At 36.1% G+C, this 21,589-nt stretch overlaps 1 protein-coding gene across 1 annotated transcript in view; it reads left to right on the top strand.

Moving 5' to 3' along the window:
• Slco4c1 (solute carrier organic anion transporter family member 4C1) overlaps positions 1–19,605 on the top strand; it is a 53,187-nt gene extending 33,582 nt beyond the window's left edge. Inside the window, exons 7-13 of the mRNA XM_021198931.2 lie at positions 1,535–1,679; positions 2,048–2,243; positions 7,053–7,206; positions 10,761–10,951; positions 14,777–14,841; positions 16,413–16,550; positions 18,221–19,605. Coding sequence (XP_021054590.1) covers positions 1,535–1,679; positions 2,048–2,243; positions 7,053–7,206; positions 10,761–10,951; positions 14,777–14,841; positions 16,413–16,550; positions 18,221–18,381 — 1,050 coding nt within the window. The 3' untranslated portion in view covers positions 18,382–19,605. The remainder of the gene's footprint in view (positions 1–1,534; positions 1,680–2,047; positions 2,244–7,052; positions 7,207–10,760; positions 10,952–14,776; positions 14,842–16,412; positions 16,551–18,220) is intronic.
• Positions 19,606–21,589: the final 1,984 nt, after the last annotated feature.

Below are 21,589 nucleotides of genomic sequence, written 5' to 3'. Positions count from 1 at the left end.
TTACATATGTGTATATATATTGCATACACTTATAAGTAAATAGTATGCACACTGGTATCATTTTATTTTATTTTTTTTTAAAGATTTATTTATTATATATTAGTACACTGTAGCTGTCTTCAGACACTCCAGAAGAGGGAGTCAGATTTCATTACAGATGGTTGTGAGCCACCATGTGGTTGCTGGGAATTGAACTCAGTATCTTCGGAAGAGCAGTCGGTGCTCTTAATCCCTGAGCCATCTCTCCAGTTCCATATTGTATACACTTATAAGTAAATAGTAAACATACTGGTATCATTTTATAACTTATTTTGTTATCTATTACTATTGAAGCTTTTATATGTAATTTTTCTGATTGAGCTCCAGAATAGAATAATTGAAAGAGTATGATTTATTTAATTGACAGTGTAAATGTTCAGTGGCTCCTCATTAACATATAGTCTGTTATTCCATGCTAATTCCCCTATGTCATCCATTGATCAGTTGTCTCTAAATTTAACTGTCTTTAAATCTCCTTCCTTTTGGGTCACCCCTCCTTAGTTTCAGTAGTTTCAGGTTATTATTCCCTCTTTCTATTGAAAGTTGAGAGGTCCTGTGTTAGTACTTCTCCCTTGTGTGGGTACACGAATGGTTTCATCGATCTTTAGCAGGCAGCTATGCTTATCACTATACAACCAACATTCTTATCTATCAGTTAGATCTTGAAATAATATTATGAAAGAATTGGCAGTATAGATACCTATGTAAGGTTACTTAACTTTGTATAAAAGGTTCTGTGATGGTTTGTATACGTATGACCCAGGGAGTGGCACTATCTGGAGGTGTGGCCTTGTTGGAGTAGGTGTGTCCTTGTGGGCATGGCCTTTATGACCATATTCCTAGCTGCTTAGAAGTCAGTATTCTGCTAACAGCCTTCAGATGAAGATGTAGAACTCTCAACCCTGCCTGCACCATGCCTGCCTGGATGCTGCTGTGCTCCTACCTTGATAATAATGGACTGAACCTCTGAACCTGTAAGCCAGCCCAAATTAAATGTTAAGACTTGCCTTAGTCATGGTGTCTATTGTTCACAGAAGTAAAACCCTGTCTAAGACTTAATTACTTTAATTATGAAACAATACTCATCCATGGTCAGTTTCAAGTTCCCCATTTAGTGGATTCAGGAATTTAAATATGTTTTAAATGATCTGGTGAGAGGTGGATTTATAGTATAGACATCTACAATAATCCAAGAAAAACAGAGCCTTTCCAAAGAGGTTTTTCCTTCCTATGCTGGGCTCTTGAGGGAAATAAAGGTATAATGGACCCACGTAGTAAGTCATTTGTCAGATCTCTAGGTGCTCCACATACAAATGTCCTCATCTGTGTGTGTGTGTGTGTGTGTGTGTGTGTGTGTGTGTGTGTGCTTATCCATTAACCTTAATTATATTTTCCTGCCTGAGGGAACATTGTAGTTTAAATGTTTGTATTTCAGTGCTACACTTTGCACTGTAATCACAGGTATTCACTTGAACTGCGTTTTTTTTTCCCTTAGAATTTGATGAGGAATACAGTCTTTATATGTTTAGTTCTATCAACCACTTCTGAAGCATTAATTACTACTGGATTTGCCACATTTTTACCTAAATTTATAGAAAATCAATTTGGATTGACATCGAGCTTTGCAGCTACTCTTGGAGGTAAAAGACCATCCCCCCTTTTTCTAACTCCTTAGTACACTGATTCTATATAAGCACGCTGCTTTTATTAGGAGAGTACATCATTTTGGATAGCCCATACTTTAAAGTTTTTGGTAGAAGTGTCTGATTCTCTGAAATCGGTGTTCTGTATCGACTTATGACAGACCAAACTGGACTAAGAATATATTAACACTTAAGTTGATTAACCTTCCGCTGCCTGCATCGATGTCATTTTTGTGCATGTGTTTTTATGTCAGGTAAATGCTTTTATCTGGATGCTGTGGAGATGCTGGTTTTGATGTTTTCCAGCTGTCAGTATGAGTTACTGAGCATAATTGTGTGTTTTTCATTATCTTACTTTTCATTAGGGGCTGTTTTAATTCCTGGAGCTGCTCTTGGTCAAATCTTAGGTGGTGTTCTTGTTTCAAAATTCAAAATGAAGTGTAAAAATACAATGAAGTTTGCCTTATGTACATCTGGAGTAGCACTTGTGCTGAGTTTTGTATTTATTTATGCAAAATGTGAAAATGAGCCATTTGCTGGTGTGTCTGAATCATATAATGGGTAAATATATTTCATTGCTTTTTTTTTATTCCTGTCAGAGATTATGTGTACAGTTGCAAGTATTTCCTTTCTCAATATACATGATTAGGAATTGCCTTTCTAAAACATTTAGATCCCCTTTGTTTGTTTGTTTGTTTCAGTGTGACACCGTGGGACTTTGTTTTGTTTTTGTTTGTTTTAACTTGAATATTTAGTACCATCTTGAAAGCTATGGGTGTTCAGTAAGTAAGCTGATTAAGGGAATTGTGCTTAGCTCCGGCATTCAAAGAGAAATAGAACATTACAGGGAGTTTCTCTTGTAAGGATTCATATATGGTAGAGTTTGAATATATTCTCCAAAATCCTGTCTTCTGGAAACAGTCTCCAGATCTATGTGCAAACGGTACTTGGAGAAAAGGACTTTAGGAAATGATTAGGAGCCCCCAGATTTAGGATTAATGTTTTTCTAAGAAGCACCTCATCTGGCTTGTCTTCTCTAACCCATCTTTTGATGGCCTCCTCTATCATCGGAGGCTAAGCAGGTCCACTTCCCTTTGCTTGGACCTCCCATCCTCTGGTACTCTTCCCTGTCTCAAGCAAACCTTTCATCTTTTAAAATTGTTCACCCTGGACATTCTGTTATAGCTACAAAGAGCAGACTATGGCAACATCCTAGAGAGGATTTAACATTCTACTTTCCTATTAATGTAAGCATTTAAGAATAGGAGTAATTCTTGGTGATGAAATATTCTTATTTGGGTTGAAACTCTACCAAAAAATACATTCAAATAAATGTAAACCTGCATCATGCTGATTGTTCTATTTACTTTGAAATTTATGTTTACTTTAGAGGAACAAATAACTTCTTATTCGGTCCTGCAGACAAGCTTCTCCCTGTAACCAGTTTTCTTGGTCAGGCTGGTTTTCCGCTGAAGTCCTACACCAGCAGTGGTAGATTAGGCAGATGAGGGGTCCTGTGTTTTCTTTCACTGTGTATGTGTGGCTTTTGAGGGAGGCGTCACTTCAGGTATGAGATTCAATAGGTTTGTGTAATACTGCATTCACATGGCACTAAATTTGTTTAAGAAAGTTTGCCAATAACAACAATATTGATTTGTAGCTGTATTCACATGTCTGTCATTTGCGTTAATATGATGCCAAGTGCTCTAAATCAGTGTTTGGTTAAGCTCCATTACATTTAATCCAAACATCTTCATGCTTCCTCTTACAGGGACAATAAACTCTTCCTCTAAAACAGACATTGGAAAACAAAACATCAAGTGAACAATGGGTTATGTAACTGGAGCTCTAGAAAGTTCTGTAGCAGTCACTAAGGGAAATCTTTTCCATTTTATCTGACTGTAAGTAGGAAAGGCTTGTGACTTAAAAGCAACTGGAGTTTAAAGGTTTTAAGGAGTTGCAAAGGAGGAAAAGGAGAGAGGGTACACCACTATGGGAGAGGAGCAAATGAGGTACTGCAGGGTGCCAGGTGGCAGAAAGAAAGGACATACAATGAGGGGTATACATGATATCAGAAATAAAGGCCACTTTAAGTCACCAGTTTGAGGGGAATTTGAATTACATTTCCAGAAATAGGAAAAAAAAGAAATAGAAATGTTGAAAATACATCCAGCAAGCAAGGTGTGGTGGTATATGTTTCATCTAATACTTTGGACGCAGAGGCAGGTGGATTTGTGAGAATTCGAGTCCAGTCTGATCTACAAAGCAGGTTCCAGGATAGTCAGGATTATGTAAAGAGACCCAATCTCGGAAGAAAAATAATAAAAAAAAAAAAAAAAAAGAAGAAGGGAAGGAAGAAAGAAAGAAAATACCTCACAAACACTTACAAGTTTTCTAATAATTTCCTTTTCATCATACGGGCAAATTTTTATAAAATACAGAGACACTGACTGATGATAGGTAGTATGTTTTTTTTGTCAATATTCCTGCTGTGTTTTGCATAATGCCATCTCGCACGTTGAATATTTTCAATAAATGTTCAGTAAATTATATGCCAATTAAGTATTGGAAATTTTCAATTGAAACAATATTTCTAGTACTAGCCCGAGTTGCAAAGACTGTATTTCTCTAGTCTCCTTTTTGTTGACCACTGTAAGCTTTTTGTGGGCAGAGACTAGAATAGTTTAATAATAAAATTGTGCTTGGCAAAGGCACAAGGCAGCGTTTTGCAGGGCATAGCTGTATGAGGAGATACTCCACTCAGAAGGACAGATAACTTACAATCTTTTGCACTTATTAATTTATTTGTGTGTATGTGTGCAAAGAAATCAAAGCAGCTTGTGGGAGTTGGTTCTCTGCTAAGATGTGGACTCAGGTTATCCTGCTTGGGGGCTGTATCCCTCTGCAATTTTCCTAGTATTGTAAAGACTAGTTTTTGATTTCCATTCCCTTTTACCTCTTGCTGACTAAGATTTTACCTTCTATCTTGATCTACCTCCTTCACAAACATTGTTGCCTACTTCTTCAGTACCATTATTTTCCAGTTTGTCATATGATTTTCAAGTACTTTGATGTGTCCACTGGTTTACATATTTTACCTTCCAAGGAAGCATTGATTTACAGTTGTATGAATGTTGTTTTCTCTCTTAGCACTGGCTCTGTTTTCCTCGTTCAGCTAGGTTTCTACCACTCTGTTTATGATAGCATATCTGAAGTTCACTAGGCAATCATGAAGGAAACTACCTCCCAAGACCTCCACTTATCACCTACTCTCAGGTTTATCCAACCTCAATGCAGCTAAGGACAGAAACAGATACAGTCCAACATAAAGTTGTAAACTTAGTTAAAATGGTATGAGATTGTGTGTATGTTATAGCTAGATTTTGCAATGTGTGTCATAGTATCTGATAGTGGGATATGTTTATACTCTGGGTGGCAGATCTTGTCATTATCTTGATTTCTGTTAAATCTGGATGCAAATGGATTTTAAAATTTCTAACCATTGATCAGTTGTCCACTAACTTGAGACTCTTAATATGTATAAAGCCATAGTGGTTACCTCTTTCTCAGAATTGGGTTCTCCTCTGCTAGATAGTAGCAGTGCCTTTGAATTCCTGGAAATGGTTCTATACCATCTATCAATTAACAAATATTACTGATTCTGTGTTCAAAAGTTTTCTCCAATCTTTCTTATAATCAAGCTTTATTTCAGTTTCTCTTTATATTCTGATCACTTGTTTTGGATGTTATGGCTGGTCTTCTTCCCTCAAGCTCATACTCCATGCAACTTTAGAGGAGAAATGTTCACTGAGCACGTGCGAGAATCCATGGGTATGTTGGATGAGTGTGGTGGTCCACATCTAATCCCATCACTTGGAATATGGAGACTGTAGATCCCCAGAGCAAATGGCTAGCTAGGCCAGCCTGTATCAAAGATCTCTGGGGTTAATGAGAGAGCCTGTCTCAATTCAAAAAGTAACCAAGAAAGGTACTCAGTGTTAAACTTAGTCACATGCACACATGTGCACCTACACATATGCAAGCATATATCCACACATTCACATATACCATATGCATATGAAAACATTTTTGATGAGCTTTTTGACAAAATCATACTTGAATATAACATATATTTGTATCGTTAGCAGTCATTTATTTTAACAAGGCACTTGAGACAACTGTTAATCTGGACCCTGACTTCTTATAAGAACATACCTTTTCATTTTCTGTTTCAAATACTGTTTCCATTTCTCTTGTTCCCTAGTTCCTTTTTCCAATTACCCACTATCTGGTAAATTTTGCTCATCTTTACGACTCACTTAGGAGTTAGCATCTCAGGTTTCCTTTCCTCAAACTTTCCCTCGTGTTAGTTGTCCTGCCTTGGAGTTTGTAAAATGCATCTGTTCCTATCAGTAAACCATAGTCCCAGATTAGGATATAATGGACCCACCTCAATCCCTGGACTCAAATTGTTGAAGTGTGATGCTATTCCATTCAGCTTCATGCTCACTTTAGTCAACATAAGGCATACTTAATGCCTTCTTCAGAAACATTGTAGAGTGGATGAATAGGTGAGGCACTGGAAATTATCCTTTGAACTAAGCCTTTATATTGAAACCTCTATGACCATTTATATTAGAACTTCTGTGCCCTATGTACTAGGACTTCTCACTGACAGGAAGAGAGGGCATAATCAAAATATTACCAACTCTAAAATTAGGAAATTTACTTTTTGCAAAGTAAGAGATTTTATAATGATATGAATGGATTAAACAACATGATTTTTACTCACCTTTTTATTAAACAAAAAGTTGTCTACCTTTTGAGGATGTTTGGAAAGGTCTAACAATATTTTCACTGCCATAATTAAAGAAAAAGCTACTTGCAACTGTGGATAGAAGTAGGGGATACTGCTAACCTCTTGATGGAGAATCCGTAGAACCAAGAACAGTTTGTTGCCAGGAAATCCCAGTATTTACTGAGACATTCACTCCATTCTCCTTTTGTGAAAACGATTCATACCCCTTATCTGACAACATACCCCCTAAAGGCTTACTCTAATCACGTGTTCTTCCCCAGAGCCTTCCCCATTCACTGAACAATGTGTCTGACACAGGTGATAATTAGGCCTTGTGTTGAGGCATGGGAGCATGAAGCTGAGTAAGATAGCGCCTTTCCTCCAAGATTTCAGTCTATGGATGGAGGTAGGTTAGCTGTATACTAAAAATCTCATGGAAAAGCAGACATTGTGCTTTATGCATTTAGCATTTACATGTTGAGTGGCTGACTAAATACAACTGCTTCTGAATTGTTCTTAGACGTTAATGTCGCAGAAAAATCTTACTTTATCTATCTTTTCTTATTTTACAGAACAGGAGAAATGGGGAATTTGACTGCACCTTGTAATGCCAACTGCAACTGTTTGCGGTCCTACTATTACCCACTCTGTGGAAGTGATGGCATCCAGTATTTTTCTCCCTGCTTTGCAGGTTGTTTAAACTCAGTTTCAAACAGGAAACCCAAGGTATCCATGTTTCCTCTTTACCCCAATGAAGTAATGTGAACTGTTGTCTTGTGACTGTTGTCTTGGCTCTCCTAATGGGCCACTCTGTCTTTTCTCTCTCCTTGCCTGCCTGCCTTTCTCAGTTACACAGCCCTGGTCTCTTCAAACCCATTCCTTCATGTCTCTCAGGCAATTCTTGCTGAACTCAGCATGGAAAATATAGTATATTTTATATTGCTTTGTTTTTTTTCTCAATTATAAGGTACATTATGACGGCATGATTATGAGAGCATTGGTTACTAATCAGAAGTATAATGAAACTGACTAATTATTTTCCAATTTCACAAAACATCCAAATCATTAATTCTGCCTCAAATATAAATTTACTTTTAATCTCTCTTAGTTTACCCAAAAATTTCTGCTTAATATAATTAAATAATTTCAGACAAACCAAGCACCTATCTTAGCAGACTGAGTGCTTGCCTTTCAAGTTTGAGCCAGGGGACTCCATCCCACCATAGCCTATTCTGTATGCATGTGTTGTGTTGCAGGATGTTTTTTTTCCCAATTTTTATTAGGTATTTACTTCATTTACATTTTAAATGCTACCCTCAAAGTCCCCTATACCCTCCCCCCCCACTCCCCTACACACCCACTCCCCCTTCTGGGCCCTGGTGTTCCCCTGTACTGGGACATATAAAGTTTGCAAGACCAAGGGACCTCTCTTCCCAATGATGGCTGACTAGACCATCTTCTGCTACATATGCAGCTAGAGACACGAGCTCTGGGGGGTGCCGGTTAGTTCATATTGTTGTTCCACCTATAGGGTTGCAGCCCCCTTCAGTTCCTTGGGTACTTTCTCTAGCTCCTCTATTGGGGGCCCTGTGTTCCATCCGATAGCTGACTGTGAGCATCCACTTCTGTGTTTGCCTGGCACTGGCATANCCTCACAAGAGACAGCTATATTAGGGTCCTTTCAGCAAAATCTTGCTGGTGTATGCAGTAGTGTCTGCGTTTGGTGGCTGATTATGGGATAGATCCCTGGGTGGGACAGTTTTGTGTTGCAGGATATTTGATCACACTGTTAACCCTGAAATTTGGCTATTGACTGAAGAAAGCTCTTTCTAGTTGTGGTGTAGCTCAACTCTTAGTACATACCTTTAATCCCAAATGATGAAGGTAAAGTTAGTTTGTAGAAATGAGTACTCATGTTTGACAGTGGCATCTCACTGAGTGGCAGACAAAGCGACTAATCAGAGAAAGATTTGACAGAATGGCATATGCACAATTCTCAGGGTATAGACGAGAGAGAGAGAGAGAGAGAGAGAGAGAGAGAGAGAGAGAGAGAGAGAGAGAGAGAGAGAGAGAGAAGCAAAGAGAGGGGGAGGGAAAGGAGGTAGTTTTACTGGAATGGTTGGACAGAGACAGATTGAAGAGAGGACAAGCTAGACCCAGATGAAGACAGAACAAGACATATAATGCCATTCAGTCAGAAACTAAGAAAAAGCAGGTTGATTTAGTCACCTTGGAGAGAAGTTTAAACCGGTACAGCTGAGTTGAATCAACCAGCTAAAGATCAGAAAGAAGTAGGAAGGGAGGGGCTTAGCAGTAATCTCAGAAGTAGAACACATTCTAGGCCTAGATAAGATTATGTGGAGGCTGGAAGCTTCCAGAACTAGGTCTAGGTTAGCAGACAGGCAGTAAGCTTTGGAGACAACAATTAATACAGGAGAGTGAAAAAAAAAGTACTTTTAGAGCGTTGGCATAAATCTGCTTGTTTTCCAGCACTCAGGAGGCAGAAGCAGATCTCTGAGTCTGAAGCCAGCCTAGCTGACATAGTGAGACCCTTTCTAAAAATGAAAAGATAAAAAACAATGTCAGAGAGCTTAAGACTTTCGCCATCAAATGGGGGGCTGTTTACTCTAGTTAAGTTGGAAGGCTTTGTTTTCAAGCGCCTTGATAAAACTTAATAGTATGTCAATTGTCAGGAATAAAAATCCTACAAGTGAGCTTGGCAGCATTATAGAGTCAGAATTACCTACACGGTAGCTGACTGACTAGTATTTTCCTGAAGTTGGAATGTGTGCCATGTGTGTACCAGAGAAAGTGAAGAAGATGTTAGATCCCTCGGAACTATAGTTCTGGAAGGTTGTGAGCCACCATGTGGGTACAGGCATTAAACCCGACTCTTGCAAAAGCAACAAGTGCTCTAAAACATCTGTCCAGCCCGAGGCACACTTTTCTTATGATAAATGCTTGTGCATTTTCCAGCAATATAAATGACATTTTCTGTTAGTTACCCAAATGCAAAACTGGCATTGGCTGAGAGTTCTGTCCCATTTTTTTCACCTGAGATTTTCAATGAGAGCGTGACAGAAAATACCATGGTCAGTTTCTTGTCTTAAGGTATTCAAGTTGGGCCATCTAACATGTCTCAACGGGCAAGTGCTTGCAGTGAAGCATGGGTAGCTAATTTGAATACAAGAGCCCACATGGTGAAGGTATAGACTCTCACCAGTTGTCACCTTCCCTCAATGTGTTCTGTGACACAGCAGACTCCCTCAACCACAGTAAATAATAAGTGTCAAAAAAAATTTAAAGTCTTTAGAATGAATGACTTAATTTTTAATATACATCTGATTATTACTATATAATAGCTCAGGTTAGAGCATTGTTTGCATATTTACTCTTTTGAAACCAGTGCCACTGGTAGCACAACTGCTTCAATATAGAGAATCTACCCTTGGAACCCTGAAAACACTGCTTTCTTTGACTTCTCATCTCACTGTGATTTTATTGATGCTTTAAATGTGTAAAAAGTTTACATTAAAGATAAACATTGAGATATACAATGCCTTTAGGACTTAATAAAATTTATAAATAACTGATTATCTTTCTATTCAGATAAAACATGATCTTTCTTGGTTGTAACCAATGTTATGACACTATACACATACACCTANGCCTATATATAAGTATATGAAAAATAACCAATGGGCTATTTATGTTAACTCCTTTTTTTGTTATCATAAACATTCTATAAAAAGGATAACTTGCCTTCTATAAGGTAGATCAAAAGTTCAGAAAATTGTACTTAAAATATTATGGTTAAAAGCAGCATTTTGTTAAAGTTGTGCACATAAGGTAGTTTTACCATGGCACTTATCAAAATTATAGTGTTTGTTCTTTCAAACTAGCTCACATAATGAGATTGTCAGAATGAATGCCTCTGTGCCCCTTGTAATGGAAAAGAAGAGTTAGAAGGAAGACATTATCTGGGCAATTATGGTCTACTGAAAGTAATATATGCAGAACCAAGAGGAAGTGTGTAACTGTTATATCCTTGTCAAGTTGTTTTATGTCATGCGCCAATAATAGGCTACGAGCTGAAGTAACAGCCACAAAGTCAAATACAGGTACTTCATATATGTGGCTGGTTACAATTTGCTTCCTTTCTTACAAGGTCTAATGACTCTCAGCACTATTGACTCCCTATAGACTAGACAGTGACAAGATGATACAAAGATGTTTTCAAAGTGTACAACAACTTTGACATTTTCGTATTTAAATTTCAGGTATATTATAATTGTTCCTGTATAGAAAGGAAAGTAGAAATCACGTCCACTGCAGAAAATACTGATTTTGAAGCTAAAGCTGGAAAATGTAGAACTCGGTGTTCAAACTTGCCCATATTTCTTGGCATTTTCTTCATTACAGTTATCTTTACCTTTATGGCAGGCACTCCTATAACTGTGTCTATATTGAGGTAAGCACTGCACTTGAGAGCTTGCATTTCCAAGAAAAGCATGTTGTGAACTTAGAGGTTCAAGTAGACTTTTATTGATCTGAGCAATACCTGCCTGGTGCATCTTGGACTCTCAGACTCCATAGAAGGCCAGGTGCCTGAGGCTTAAAGAAGCGAAGGTAGGAAACATCTTCTATTGCCCAGGTCACAAGTATTGGGCATTAGTCCCTTTGTGGGTTTCACACATCACCAGGGTGAGCTGGAACTTTGATAAGTTGTGGGGAAGTCTTCTGGCATAATCACAGTCTGTCTTCTAAATTGAAGAGTGGGTGCTGGCAAATCAACTTTCTACAAAATGCTAAGAAGCTCACTGTCATCTGTGAATTAGCTGGGGGTATTGCTTATTGTCTTTTCCCCGTTTAATGCTGTTCTACGAGAGTCTTTACCTTCCATCTGAAGGTTACTGCCTGTTTTCAGACAGTAGGATTTCTCTCTTTTAGGCCATTATTAGTATTCACCCATTATGGTTTGTATTTTTAATAAGTGGAAAGTATATAGTTTGTAAATGATATTAAATGTTAACATGGCTCTACTGGAAATTAGAGTTATTTAGCAAAGAGAAACATAAATTATATAACAGACTGTTTTTTTTTAACTGCTTAGTTGTTTGTTCTCATAGTTTTATTAACATTTCAGTATCGAGCCCTGGCTGGCCTTGAACCTGCAGTCACTCTTCTTCTTTTGTGGCCCCCTAAGTGCTGGGATTACAGGCTTGTGTCCCCCCTGCCTGGCTTATATACTTCCTTAGAAAGATGAGTCACCTTTTTTTTTTTTTTTTTTTTATCTCACCTGACTTTTCTGTCATGTGATGATGTTTTTTTCTCATGTGGTGATGTCAGACATCAAATAGTTATTAAAGAAAGAACTATTACTATTATTGAATCCAGAATCTGTTTTCTGTATCCTCACTTTATATCCCTGTGCTATCTGTGTGATTTCAGTCTCAATGTTAGAAGTGATAGTATTTAAAGCTTATTTAATAGTGATACAAAAAAAGTTTGTTTGCTTGTTTGTTTTAAGCATGCGTATAGTGTTACATGTCTGTGATCCCAACTTATAAAGGTAGGGTGGTAGGACTTTTGGTAGGACAAATGCTAGCTTCATTTAATTGCCTTCCAGATGCATTGCAATTACTAGTCAAGTAAAGTTATATGTGTTACTATTCAATATGTTGAAATACACATACAACATGAAATTATTACCACAAACTAATTGATCATCTCTCAGGTCTCCTTTAATATGTGTGCACACGTGTGGTAAGAATGAGTAACATCCACTCTTAGCAAATTTCAATATATAACACAAGTTTTGGGTGGAGGGATCAGAGTTAATGGAGGATCTCACATAGGTGAGACTGGTCTTGAACTTGCTACAGAGTTGAGACTATTCTACCTTTCTGTACAATTCAGTTGCCCCACTATGTATTCCATCTCCAGAGTTAAACTTGCATAATCAAAACTTTGCAACCTTTGTAAGACTTAACCATTCATTGGATTTGGCCTCCTGTAATCATGTCTTTTCTCTCTACATCTCAAAACACCTTGAATTTTTATATATTTGTGTGCATTTATATGTGTACATGTATAGCATGGTATGTGTGTGGAAGTCATATGACATCTTTCAGGAGTACTTTTCTCTTTTGCTCCTCCTGTTCTGGGAATTGAACTTGGTTCACCACTCTTGGCAGCAGACGTCTTTATCCACTGAGTCTTCTTACTAGCTTGCTTTTCCCCGTTTCCTCAAGAGCATTTTGCTTCACTTTATCATAAGAAGTGAACTAATGAGAGCAAGAAGTCTTCTCCTGGGGTCTTGAGGGACATTTGTTCATGACTACTGGCTTTGATGTTGTTTCCCACAGTTTCCGGCCATTGCTGTGTCTTCTTTGGAGAACTGCCCACTCAGATCTTTTGTCTTACTTTTGGAAGTTTTTTCTCATTGTTATGCTATTTGTTTATGATTTCTTTGGAATGGAGTGCTTCTGAGATGCCTCCTTTACCAGGGCTTTCTTGTACTGTTTCTTAACTTCGCTTCCTTTGCTGTGCAGAAGCATGGTGGGATGGTCCTGTTTGCATCTATTTGCTTTGTTAGCTTATGTTTCTGGTATGATAGCCAGAAATGTCATTGCTAAAATGAATATCAAGAACTTTATGTTTTTGTTTTTTACAAGGATAGGTGTATTTATGTTTAGTCTTTAGTCAATTTAAATGTGGCTTGTATACAGTTTGAGATAAGGGTCCAATTTCATTATTTTGCATGTAAATATAGAGTATACAATTTTCTGAACAAAATTTATTAAATACTATCTTCTTATTTTTTAAAGATTTATTTGTTTACTTATTTTATGTGAGTTCACTCTCACTTCTCAGTCACACCAAAAGAGGGCATCAGATCTCATCACAGATGGTTGTGAGTCTCCATGTGGTTGCTGGGAATTGAATTCAGGACCTTTGGAAAAGCAGTCAGTGCCCTTAACATCTGAACCACCTCTCCAGCCCCCAAATATGATCTTCTTACCCCTACTATGTGTTCTTGACATCCTTGTCAAACATCAGTTGCATGTGTGCATGTATGCATGTGTGTGTGTGTGTGTGTGTGTGTGTGTGTGTGTGTGTTCTGTTCCGTTGATCTCTGTGTGTTTGTGTGTGTGTATGCGTTCTGTTCTGTTGATCTCTCTGTGTGTGTGTGTGTGTGTGTGTGTGTGTGTTCTGTTGATCTCTGTGTGTGTGTGTTCTGTTCTGTTGATCTCTGTGTATATTTTTATGATGCCAGACTCAGACTGTTTTTATTATTATAGCTTTGTTATTGTAGTTTGAAATCTGGTAATATTATGCCACTAACTTTGTTCTTATTGAACAAAATTGGTGTAGCTATTCTGGGTCTTTTCCATATGAATGTTATGTTTTCTATTTTTATGAAGTTTCATTAGCATTTTGATGGAGATTTTATTCTAATTGCCTTGGATAGTGTGGGCATGTTGACAACATTATTTTGATTCATGAACATTAAGGTGTCTCTCTGTATGTGGGCCATCTTCCAACATCAGTTTTATATTATTTTAATATCCAAGAGTTTTATCCCATTTCTTTAATCCAAGATATTTAATTACCTTTTGATGCTATTGTAAGCGGGATTCTTTTCTTAGTTTCCTTTATGGATATTTCATAATGAGTAGAAATGTAACTGATTGATAATGTTGATTTGATATCTTCAAATTTATTAACTTCATTGATTCATGAGGATAGTTTTGTTTGTGGAGGTTTGGTTTTTTGTTTGTTTGGTTTTTTTTTTTTTGTAGGTGGCATAACCATCTAAAAACAGAGACTGTTTCTTTTTTCCAATTTGTATGTCTTTTCTGTTTTTCATACCTAAGTACTCTAGACAGAAGACAGAGAGAGGTCATTGTTTCTTCTTCCCAGTCTCAGAGCATCGGCGATGTTACATGGGATTTTGTCTTTCGGGACTTTTATTTTGCTGAGGTTCATTGCCCCTATGCCTCATTGATTTAGGGGTTTTATGAAAGATAAATCTTGTAATTGAATGCTTTTAGCCCCATTTTTCTTTGTTCAAGCCACAGAAGCTAGTAACTTTTTGCTGTTACATGTAACGCTTTACCACTGATAATATTTTTTCTTTTGTAATCCCAGGATAACTTACTTGTAAGGTTTTCAAAATATTTTAAATTTGTATATTTGCTTGAGTAGAAATGCTAAACTGAAGTTGAAAGTATGGCTAGAATTAAAGTATAGCTTGATATCTTTTTCTCATTTGTTTTGAATATGCTTGAAGGTGTGTTAATCACAGACATCGGTCTCTAGCATTGGGAGTGCAGTTCATGCTTCTTCGCTTGTTAGGTATGTTATTTAAAAATACTAGAATGTGCTGTTTTGGTTCATTAGAGTTACTTACATGTTACATATATGTTACATTGGTGTTACATATATGTTACATACATGTTGCACACCAAGTAAATGATAAAGAATAAAGAAGGCATAGTTGTCATTGGTAAAAGTTTTCTAATATCCATGATATAGCACTGTCTACATAAATGAGAATACAGGAACTCACATCTCAGCTGTCTGACTTGTTATCTGCTGTTCCCAATGCCACTGCAGATGTAACATTAAAGGAAATGCCTGATTTATTTGAATATTAATTATGAATCTCAGTATATAGTTTTCTCACCACCTTTTATTTAATAACAGAATACTCAGCATGAATTCTTAAAATACTTTCAGTCTTCATTTGTTTGAATTCATTCATGTGGAATATATAAAGGTGGGGAGAAATACTTACATGGGGAAGTTCACTGGTATACATATGTCTGTGTGTAAGAAATTATCCTATGTGTCTATATTCGGACATGGTCATGGATAAACATATTCATGTAACATTATACACACATGCCCACATTAAGTGTGTGTGTGTGTGTGTGTGTGTGTGTGTGTGTGTAGGCACAAAATGTACAGATAAAGAATATAGTAGTTTATACAGTATTCTTTGTGTACCAAAAATAATTTTTTTATTTTCTAACTCTATCATAGCCAATGTCAAAGATGTAGCCATTTGTTACCTTATGAAAATAGTGAACTAAAATATTTATTAAACTAACATTTTTAAAAATGTATTTATTTATTTTATGTATATGAGTACACAGTAGCTGTCTTTAAACACACCAGATCCCATTAGCAATGGTTGTAAGACACCATGTGGTTGCTGTGAATTGAACTCAGGATCTCTGGAAGAGCAGTCAGTGCTCTAAACCACTGAGTCATCTCTCCAGCCCTAAACTAACATTTGTAAAGCTAGGGGAATGGATTTTGAAAGGTATTTTTACTATAAACAATGTACTTATAGATATAACTGCATTTGCCTAAATTTAATGATTTTTTAGATCATCAAACATTACATGGTATCTTATTACTATTTATAGATTTTTTTATCAATTAAAATAGCATATTTTCTAAACTCTTAACACAACATAAGAGTAAAATTCTCTTCAATTTTTAAAACCTTTATTTACTATATGTTTGTGTGTGTGCCTGGAAGTATGCATGTGCCATATATAGAAAACAGAAGACAGATTTCAAGAGTCAGGTCTCTCTACTATGTGGTTTTTGGGGATCCGATTCAGAGTCCCAGACCAGGGAGCATGCGCCCTTACCTGATGAGCCATCTTAATGGCCCTAGGACTAAAGTATTTTTAAAAATTGATTAGAAATAATATAATTACATATAATTATTTAAACATTTTGACTAAGGTTTTTATATCCCTTTGACTTAGATATGAATTAGCTAATGTATGTGGATAGAGAGTAAAGTCTATTTGTTTTATATAAATGTGTGTGTGTGTGTGTGTGTGTTTTGAAACCTATATTATAAGCTATATTCTTTACTATTTTCATTTTGCCTTTAATTCCTCTAGGCACAATACCTGGGCCAATTATATTTGGTGTCATAATAGACAGCACATGTGTTCTGTGGGATGTCAATGAATGTGGAATAAAAGGAGCATGTTGGATTTATGATAACATCAAGATGGCACATATGCTGGTAGCTATAAGTAAGTAGACATCTTGTTAATGACTTATGGTCTAGTTTTGGTGCGGTGTTCAGATAGTCCTGTGGGACCATCCTGCAGTTCTGAAGATAAAAGAATCTACCAACATGATTTCAGAGGCTCAAGTATCCTCTGAATTTTTCAGTCTTCTTAAGTAGAGGAAGAATAAGATTTTCATTTTCTGTATATCATACCATGTGCTTTTTAAGAAGATTTTTTTGAACATTTCATATCAATGCAAGACATTGCAATACATGAATATAAAGAACCCTTACTGGGACATGCTAGTACACAGCTGTTATTTTAGAACATGGGAAGCTGAGCCCAGATAGGTATGAGCTTGAGTCCAACCTAGGTTGTATAATAAGAATTTAAGGTCAGCTGGGGCTAAGAATCTCTCTCTCCCTCTCTCTCTCTCTCTCACACACACACACACACACACACACACACTATATATATATATATATATATATATATATATATATATATATATATGTACATTCCCATACACATATAATTATATATCACATATATGTATATATATAGAAATGTAAAATGCATAGATGTCATTTGATTTCCATTGCTATTATTTTAACAATACATTCAAGACAGATTCTTTTACTCTTTATATAAACCAGTATACTGTCTGAATTCATAATTATATAAACACAATATCTACTGAATAAATAAATAATATGTAAACTCACAATGAGAGCAAATATTAACTAATCTAGATAGAATTAATATTTATAGAGTTGAGTTTAAATGAATTATTTGAAGTCAAATCAAAACTTATGTGGTAGGTCTGAATAGATCATGGTTTTAGCTGATGTGGCAGGATAAATTAGGATAAGTATGAAATATGATTTATTCATAACCAGTTCTTTGCCTAAGAACTCTAAAGCCTGTTTATTTTGAACATTTTTAAAAATTTTTGACATGAACTTTATTTTATGCAATTTTAAAGATGGTGAGCTATTTTATGTCACTAGTGACTTTTGATTGCTTTTCTTTCCCATAAACATGGTATGTATTTACAAGTTTAGAAAGGTGATACAAAGCCTGAGTGCAGTGTTGCACATTGTAATAGCAGCAAGATCACTTAAACTGGGCCATATAGCAAAATAGTGTCTCAAAAAGAAAAACAAAAATTGGCAAAGAAATATCAGTTAAGGATTACTGATTCCTCATAACACAACACTAATTTTGTAGTTAACCTCAAGAATAGAATAATTGTTATTATGTGTTTTTTTGTTGTTTGGAAACAAAATAATTGCATACACATTAAATTGCATACACTATTCCATTTACAATATTACTATTATTATTACTATTATTATTATTATTATTATTATTATTATTATTATTATTATTAACTTGAGGTAGGGAGTTGCTCTGTTTTGAGCTGCCCAGAAATTCCTTGTAATGCCCTGATTGGCCTCATGTGAAGTTCCTGCTTCTGCCACTTGGATGCTGTGATTTACTGGTGTGTACTATCCTACTCCGCCTCTCTTGTGGTATAAAATTTGAAACTATAGAATTACTATTCCTTATAATCATTTATTTAAAATAGGAAATGTTTTATTTGTGAAGGATTACATGCTGGAAACTGTTTTTTATTAATCAGTAAAGGTCCAAAGCCTGACATTTGTTTTGTTTTGTTTTGTATTTAGGTGTTACTTGTAAAGTTATCACCATATTCTTCAATGGACTTGCGATTGTTCTCTATAAACCACCGCCCCCAGGAACAGAGGTATCATTTCAAAGTCAGAATGTCATTGTGTCTACTATTTCAGTGGAAGAGGATCAAAACAAAGCAGAAACTGAGGGGTGAAAAAGAGGAGGAGATTGTTTGAAAAACTGGCTCCTGCCTGTAAGAAATACTGTGCCAAGGCATCATTGTCTAGTTTGTATAGATAATGGTGTAACGCCCATGTTCCAGAACTGAGGTGATCATTGCCTATGTACAGATTCCTATTTTTGTTAAAACAAACAACAACAACAAAAAGCAAAACAGAACAACAACAACAAAAAAACTCCACCAACTCAAAACATAAAGATACATGCCTCTAAAGTTCACCAAAAGCCTCAATCCACTCAGATTCTTTCCACTGTCAACCTATGAAAACACCAAGGAATAATAAGAATAATTGCCAACAACACATAGTTTAAACTTTATACTTCTAAATACAGGTATGCACACACACATATTAAAACTTCGGATTTATTTCTTTTGTTTTCTGTAAGATAGGGCCTCACATAACCCAAAAGCTCAGGAACTCAGGTAGCTAAAGATGACCTGTGACATCTGATTCTCCCGGAGTTACATCTCATGTACTGATGTTACAAGTCTGTGTTACCACCATTGGCTCACTCTGTCATATTTTAATTCTTTCATTGTTGATTGTTTGAGCTTATTTGAAATGTTTACAGCACAAAAATTTAAGCTAAGGAAATTTATGTGATGCTTTTGGGGACTAGTTGTTTAAAACTCACTTTACAGAGTAGGTTTTATATCTCCTTCTGATCATATATTTTCACAGTAAATTACTTAACTGGTAGAATGTAGGGTAGTTATCTTTTTTGTGTCCCACTACCCTACAGTCTCAGAAATCTCAGCATGAACTACACATTTTCAATTTAGAATAAGAATTCTAGGAGGCAATTTGTTAATGCTACTGACTTTTAACACTAAAACTTATGGCTGTGATAGTATTGTTCAATTGCCTATTTTCAGAGAAAAGAACCAGCTTCAATGACGAAAAGTGCCAAGTAGACATGACAAGATGTCATAATGCACTATTGACAAATGTTTGTTTATCAAGTACTTTAAATTTTATTTTACATACTAATCACCTAGCCCATTAATTATAGTAACATAAGACAAGTTTCATTTAATAGGCATTATGTATTGTTATGTAGTGAAAGTTTAAATTCAATGATGCAGTTACTTGAAGCTTAAGTATTTCATACACCTTACATCACAGTAACTAAACTCCATCTGTGTAGGCTCCTGACAAATTTACTTTCCTGAAAGCATTGGTCATTGAGCATCAACAAAAATAATTTACTATTGTGAAAACTTTTTCTAATTAATAAAAGTATTACATGGATAAGGATGTAGCTGAGTGCAAATTTTGAATTTCGGTTCTGAAAAGATCTATTCCAAACTAAGGAGGTGATTATATTCGTGTTGTTTTTATAAATCAAATCTTCTACTTTAATTAGTTTCCCCCAGCCAACTAGCCCACACCTGTACCACCCATGTTAGCTCTTTATGGATTTCATGAATCAGGTTCTCCCTCAGGGCAGCACAAGTCCAGAAAAAAAAAAAAGACCTGGAAAACTCTAGAATTCACAGAAGACTCTAGAATTCACAGAATTTACATTGCTGTGTCTGGTGGCAATCTATGTGTGGTCCATGACTTCAGCACCTGGGAGTTCTTGTAAGCTGAAATTCAAGGAGGAGGAGGGATGAACTAGGAATTAGACTCACAAGCTCCTTCAATATTCAAAGAGGAGGAGTCAGTCTCAGGAAACCGAGGGCTAGACTTGTCTCAGGAACTTAAATACCAAAAATCATTTTGAAAAAATATAGCCAAAATCCAGGTATTTGAGAAGCCAAAACTTCCATCAAGCCAAGGGACAGCACAAGAAAGACAGGGAAATCCACAGGATACCTCGGACGAGAATATTATTCCCCACTTTCTGGGCACATCTTTTTTTTTTAAACTTATTTTATTGATATTTTCTTCATTTACATTTCAAATGCTATCCTGAATGTCCCCTATATCCTCCCCTGACCCTGCTCTCCCGCCCACCCACTCCCACATCTGAAATACTGCCTCCATTGTGACCAAGGGTAATAGGAGTCAGATTTTCGACAATCCCATGTGTAGAAGCATGGCATCCCATGGAACAGGATAAGCTAATGCAATCCTGAGAAGCTTAGCGATAGAAGCGTGAAATGAGATCAAGAAAGAAAACAAGAAGCCTGTACGGGCAGAAGAATATATTCTCCCTTAGGGAGAAGAAACAAAAACATTTCAAACGTATTGTCTGATGAACAGGTCAGTAGAGAATTGGTCTCTATAATGAAATGATTAGTGTTCATCAAAAGGACATTGTCTCCAGTTTAGTCAGTTTTGACATATTCCTTTCACACTTTTTTTTTTTAACAAACTTGAAAGAGGAAATTGCTAAAGGGAACCAATAATTTTGGCACTCAGATATACATATTTAGAAAGAATACCTCCATTTGGAATATAGTGAACACACTACTGTAATCTTCCATTTGTAAATTTACACATATTATATGTGTTGGTTTGCAGCTTTTAGAATATATTTTCATGATATGTGCTTGCCACAGCTTATAATTATTCTAAAATAACTTTCAGGTGTACCTGCTGTAATTTTGTACATAATTGAATCTATCTTAAAATTTCTTATATTTTGATTTTCTTAAATGCGGAAAAATAAAAATATAAAACTCTTTCTTAACCATGGAAAAATTGTATACATTTGACTTTGCTATGTAAATTGGAAGAAATATAAATAAAATGTAGACCTATTTTCTTTGTTGTAAACAACTCTGTAAATAATTGACACATAATTTTTATTAAATCAGAGTATTTATATTACACTGTTTTATTACTCTTTATTTCATGTATATGGGCATTTTTCCCGTTTGTGTGTCCGTGCACCACATGCATGCAGTACGATACTGATATCCCCGGAACTAGAGTTGAAGATGGTTGTGATTTCCAAGAGGGTGGGTTCTTTACATTGTATCCTGGTCCTCTAGAAGAACAGCATGTGGTCTTAACCACTGAGCCATTTCTCTAGCCTCACATGGTATCTTCAGCTCATTGTGAGATTATAGTCTAGCACGGCAAAGGAGACATGGCAGGTAGCAGGAACATGACACTGCTGGTCACATGACATACATGCCAGGAAGCAGAAACAAACAAATGCTTGTGCTTCAGTGCATTTTTTTCTCCTTTTTATCCAGTCCAGAACCACAGTCTATGAAATGGTCCCCC

Source organism: Mus pahari, chromosome 5, assembly GCF_900095145.1.
Source record: "Mus pahari chromosome 5, PAHARI_EIJ_v1.1, whole genome shotgun sequence".
NCBI lineage: Eukaryota > Metazoa > Chordata > Mammalia > Rodentia > Muridae > Mus > Mus pahari.
Note: the sequence above shows the minus strand (reverse complement) of the source record. Positions and strands in the feature narration are given on the sequence as shown.